At 40.8% G+C, this 6000-nt stretch overlaps 1 protein-coding gene across 5 annotated transcripts in view; it reads left to right on the top strand.

The window, feature by feature from the left end:
- Positions 1 to 6000, top strand: part of fam135a (family with sequence similarity 135 member A) — a 312830-nt gene that overhangs the window by 67845 nt on the left and 238985 nt on the right. For all 5 annotated transcript variants that reach the window (XR_007262130.1, XM_048597297.1, XM_048597296.1 and 2 more), the window contains one exon: positions 3428 to 3507. Coding sequence is in view for 3 of the 5 variants with exons in the window: in XM_048597297.1 (XP_048453254.1) it covers positions 3428 to 3507 (80 nt within the window). In the remaining 2 variants the exon portion in view is untranslated. Of the gene's footprint in view, positions 1 to 3427; positions 3508 to 6000 lie in introns of those variants that run through there.

The raw sequence follows: 6000 nt of genomic DNA, 5'->3' as shown, positions 1-6000 counted from the left end.
GATGCTGCTTGGCCTGCTGTGTTCATCCAGCTCTACACCTTGTAATCCAGAGATGACTCCCTTTAGTGCCCTGTTCTTTAATTTACTTCCCAGCTCTCTAAATTCTGCTTGCAGGACCTCATCCTTTTTTCTCCTATGTCATTGATACCAATATGTTCCATGTTATAGGTGGAGTTACCATCACTCTTCAGAATGCACTGCAGCCATTTAGTGATATATACCCTCTATATTTATGACTGCATTTCTACCCCCTTAAAATTGCCAGCTCATGTCCCTGCCCCAACCCAGTTGCCATAGCCCTGTTCCTTGCCTTTGGTATCTCCAGATTTTGTTATTCCAGTGCTGAACTGGCTTATCTGCAATCTGGAACCTTCCATAAACTTAATTTCATCCACAACTCTGTTTTACCTTATTATTTGTACAGATTTCCATTCTTTTATTACTATTTTGCTTGTGGACTTGTATTGGCTCCCGATCCACTAACAGCTTGAATTTAAAATTCTCATTCTTGAGTTCAAATTTTTCTTTGTTCTCAACCTACATGATCCCTGTGTAACGTCTTATAGTTGTCCAAATGTCTGTGACCTCTATTCCTCCAATTCTAGCCTATAGTCCATCCATAACCTGAAACATTAACCAGTGACAGCCTGATAAGTGTCTGGACTAGTAATCCAGAATTTAGGCAAATGTTCTGGGGATGTGGGTTCAAATCCCACCATGGCAGATGGTGACATTTGAATTAAATGAATATGTGGAATTAATGTTACCTTTATGGCAATTATATAACCGCTGTTGATTGTAAAAAGACTGTTTAGTTTACTCATGTCCTTGAGGGAAATCTGTTAACTTGCATAGTCTACCTTTCATGTGACTTCAGAGCCATAGAATTGCAGTTGACCTTTGGAGATGGAGTCACAAATGCTGGTGTGGCCTGCAACACCCACATACCATGAATGAGTTTAAAAAAAGATTCTCTGAAATGACATTGATTAACATCTTCTCTTAACTACTCTTTAAAACACACCTGAAAACCTATGTGATGATGGGGTGCAAGAAGATGGGATTAGAAAGGGCATCTAGTGTCTTTGGGTCAGCATGGACAAGATGGACCAATGGCCTCCTTCCATGTTGTGTCATTTCTACTTTTCTATGACAACACCAAGGTGAAATGCATTGGAAGTCAGACCCAGATTTTGTTATTCCAAATAATAAGTTATGGTTAGGGTTCCGAAGAAGGGTTATTAGGACCTGAAACCTGAACTCTGCTTTCTCTGCACCGATGCTGCCAGACCTGCTGAGATTTTCTGGTAATTTCTGATTTCCAGCATCTGCATTTTTGTTTATTATGGTTGGCAGTGCTGCCTCACAGCTCTAGGGACCCGGGTTCAATTCTAGCCTTGGACGGCTGTCTGTGTGGAGTTTGCACGTTCCCCCAGTGTCTGCATAGGTTTTCTGGGGTGATCCAGTTTCATTCTGCACTCCAAAGATGTGCAGGTTAGGTGGATTGGTCATGTTAAAATTTGCTGTGTAGTGTCCAGGAATGTGTAGGTTAGGAGGGTTAGCCATGATATAAACCCCATATGATGTTGTGGGGATGGAGTGGGCAGTGTTGGAGGGTCATTGAAGTATCATTGGGCTGAATGGTGCCTCTCTGCACGGTGGGGATTCTATGATAATCATTTCCTTAATTTTTACTGACAGGTATGTAACATTAACAGGTTCATGCCATCCATCCTCTCAAGCCTGTTCCACATCCATTTGGACCTTGGCTGATCTGTTTCTTAACTCAATTCTAGATTCTTAGTATGCTTGGTTTGATGAAGATCTTTCTGTCATCACTCTGAATCATCTAGCTTTAGTGATAAGGTTCTATCCCCTTGTTCAAGATTTCCCCTAGTGGAGGAATTGGTTCTCCCAATCCTATCCATCAAAAATGTTTTCTAATCATGAACATTGCATATTAAGTCTCCTAATCTGTGCAAGGAGAATAAAGCCAGCTTTCCAAAGTACCCCCCGCAAGGACCTGAAGTACTTCCTGACATCACCACTGACATGCCTAACTCTAATTTTAAAACAACTTCCTTCTTGTTCTGAGCCCTACCTAATTAAATACTTTCACTTCATCTATGTTTGAATTTGTTTATCAAATTAAGCATCTAATTGCACTGTTTAATCTTCTGTATTTAAAGAAAAACTAGCTAATTATGATGCTGCAGATGGAAATCTGAAAGTTTAAAAGAAGTGCTAGAAATACTCAACAGCTCATGCAGCATCTGTGGAGAAACTGAGTTAATGTTTCAGGTTGATGATATTTGATGAAGTTCTTTCATCAACCTATCTCTTGTAATTTAATTCTTTAATCTCTCACATTTTAAACCAAAAGTACAAGGTAGCAAGGAAGAGTAGATTCTGCTAATTGATGAAATAGAATGAGAGGAGATGCATGTGGAGCATAAACATTGGGACAGTCCTGTTGGGGTAATGCGTCTGTTTCCATGCTGTAAATCCCATTCCTCGCTTTGACCTATCTTATTGTTTGCCTTTGCCTTTGAATTGATTTTTGCCTTTGAATGTGACCTTGTGAACCATCTTAGGATTTTTAAAATATATTTAAGATACTCTGTAATGCAAAATAAGATAACACAGTGTGGAGCTGGAGGAACACAGCAGGCCAGGCAGCACCAGAGGAACAGGAAAGCTGACGTTTCGGGTCGGGCCCCTTCTCCAGAAAATGTTCCTGTTCCTCTGATGCTGCCTGCCCTGCTATGTTCCTCCAGCTCCTCACTTTTTTATCTCTGACTCCAGCATCTGTAGTTCTTGCTATCTCTGTAATGCAAAATGTTGTGATTGTAGTTGTATTGTAGGGTGACACAGTGACTCAGTGGTTAGCACTACTATCTCACAGAGTCAAGGAATTTGATTCATTTCCAGCATTGGGTGACTGTCTGTGTGAAGTTTGCATATTCTCCCTGTGTCTGCGTTGCTCCAGTTTCCTGTCTTGGTCTGAAGATATGAGGAAGATGGCAGTGCTAAATTGCCCTGTAGTGCCAGGGGTGTGCAGGCCTGTGCAGATTAGCCATGATAACTGCAAGGTTACAGGGATAGGGTAGTGGGGCTCAGTCTGGGTGGGATGCTCTTCAGAGGGTCAGTGTGGACTCAGTGGGCTGAATGGCCTTTTTCCACAGTGTGGGGATTCTACGATTCTATATGTACTCCAGAATAAGGGATGAGAACACTATCAGTTGGAATCGTCTTTTAACGGAACTGGGACAGAGTTTTTCTTATCAAATTGATGGGCACGTAAATTAACAGATTTGGAAATGATGAAGCATTTGAAGATGGAATTCTTTTTTAACATGTCTGATTCATTCAACAACTATGGGTTATGTACTGTACTTTTAACGTATCTGTATATTTTCCTTTTCAGATTTTACCAGATTCGTGCAATGATGAAACTGCCTGCCAGAATTCCACACAAGATGGAGACCAGTTTGCTGAATCCAACAGGTAGGAGGAAGAGAAAGAGGCTTGAATATTTAATGACTTGAATTGGTGGCTCAAGAGTTAATGCAGGAGAGAAGGTTTGAGATTGCTGGGATTATTTCTGGGGAAGGTGGGACTTGTACAAGTGGGATTGTCTGCATCTGAACCAGAATGATACCAACATCCTTCTGGGTGCGTTTGCTGGTGCTGATAGGAGGAATTTAAACTAGTTTAACAGGGGAGGAGACACAGCATACCATGATAAACAAACCTAGACACAGGCAGTTCAGATAAGTTTTAAGGGAGTAAGGTGAGGGTGGATGGCCTCTACTTTAATGGTAGCAGTATTATAGATAAAACCAAGGATTTAAGGGTGTGGATTGACACGTAATTGCAAGATTATCAGCACAGAGACATGTAGGGAGGGGCAGGGTTGGCAACTCAACGTTCTGGGATATCGAATTTTCAGACAGGACAGGGAGAGTGTAAAAGAGGAGATGGTGTCGCATTACTAAGGAGTCAGTTTCTGCACTAAGGTGGTACAATATCTTGGAAGGGTTTGTGAATAAAGTTTACGAATAAAATGGTGGCAGTCACACTGCTGGGAGTGTATTATGGACTCCCAAACAGTCAGTGGGGAATTGAAGAGCAGATTGCAGACAATTCACTGAGGTGTGTAAAAACAATTATAGAGTAATTATATTAGGGAATTTCAACTTCAACATGAATTGAGATCGTTGAGTTATAAAAGATTTTGGCAGGGGGGGTGGTGATAGCAAGTTTCTTGAAATGCATTTGGGATAGCTTTTTATGTCAACTGATAGGAACATCAAAACAGAAGTAGAGCATTTAGCCTGTTTCTCAACTCACTGACATCATGGCTGATTTGTGGTCTAACTTTGGCCCATCTCCCTTAATATCTGTGCTTGACAAAAATGTATCTATCTCTGATTTAACTTAGCAACTGATGCACAAACAGCAGTGAAGGCTGGAAGAGTTCCAAACATCTACCAGGATTTGTGTGTAGAAGTGCTTCTTAACATTTCTCCTAAATGGTATGGGCCTAATTCTCAAACTATGGCCCCTAGTTCTAAACTCCCCAAACAGGGGGAAATAGTTTATCTTTATCCCTGTCTTTTCGTCTAAATATCTCGATGACTTTGATCAAATCACTCCTTAACCTTTCAAATTCTGGAGAAAACAAGGCTAACTTGTATAATCTCTCCTCATAACTTAACCCCTGAAGTCCAGATACATTCTTGTAAACCTACTTCCTTCAAGGACAATATATTCTTCCTAGTTTGTGGTGCCCAGATCTGATCACAGAACACAGAGTTTAATCAGTGTTTTGTGCAGCTGCAGCATAACCTCTGCATCCTTGTACTCTAGTCCTCTTGATACAAAGGCCAGTATTCCATTTGCTTTCTTGATTTTTTTGCACCAGTTTATGACATTTTAAAGATCTATGCATCCGAACCCCCGAGTCCCTTTGGACATCTGTTGTATTTAACTTTGTACTATCTAGAAAGTACCCTGATCTATTATTTTCAGTCCAAAATGGATACCCTCTCATTTGCTTACATTGAATTCCATCTGTCACAGTTTTGCCTATTCACTGAGCCTATCATTATCCCTTTATAATTTTATGCTGTCCTCTGCACTGTCTACAATGCTGCCTAACTTTGTGTATAGAAGGTCCAACAATGGATAGGGCAGTGTTGGACCTAATTCTGATGAACAAAGCTGGACAGTTGTTCAATTTGGCCATGGGAGAACATTTTAGTGACAGCTATGACAAAACTGTATATTTTGTTTGTTACACAAAAGGGGGAAAATATAATCATCAAAAAAGCTTTTCCTCACATTTCCTCCAAACCTTCTGCCCTTCACCTTAAATCTATGCTCCCTGGCCATTCGTACCACCATCAAGGAGAATGTTTCTTCCTGTCTACCCTATCTATGCCCCTCATGATTTTGTACATCTCAAATATGACCTCTTTCAATCTTTTCTGCTCGAGGGAAAACAGCTTAAGTCTGTGCAACCCCACTTCATTACTGAAACTCTGCAGTCCAGCAAACATCCTGGTAAATCTCCTCTGCATTTTGTCCAGTGCTATCACATCCCTCCTATAATGTGGATTCCGGAAGTGCACATAATACTGTAACTATGGCCGAAACAACTTATGTACAATTTCAACATAACCCCCTTGCTCTTGAATACTCTGTCTTGACTAATAAAGACAGGTATCCTATATGCCCTCTTAGCCACTTTATCAACTATCCTGATAGCTTAATGGACTGGTGTGCATGTACACCAAGGTCTGTCAGATCCTCAGTGCATCCCAGCAATCTACTGTTCATCAAGTATTCACCTTGCCTTGTTTTTCTTGCCCAAGTGCATCACCTCACATTTATCTGGATTGAATTCCATTTGCCACTGATCAGCTCCTCTACCTAGCTTATATATATCCTCCTCTAATTACTGCTATCCCCTCACTATTTACCACCCTACCCAAC

This window comes from Rhincodon typus, chromosome 5 (genome assembly GCF_021869965.1).
Source record: "Rhincodon typus isolate 14 chromosome 5, sRhiTyp1.1, whole genome shotgun sequence".
Taxonomy (NCBI): Eukaryota; Metazoa; Chordata; class Chondrichthyes; order Orectolobiformes; family Rhincodontidae; genus Rhincodon; species Rhincodon typus.
This window is presented reverse-complemented; position numbering and strand designations above follow the sequence as displayed.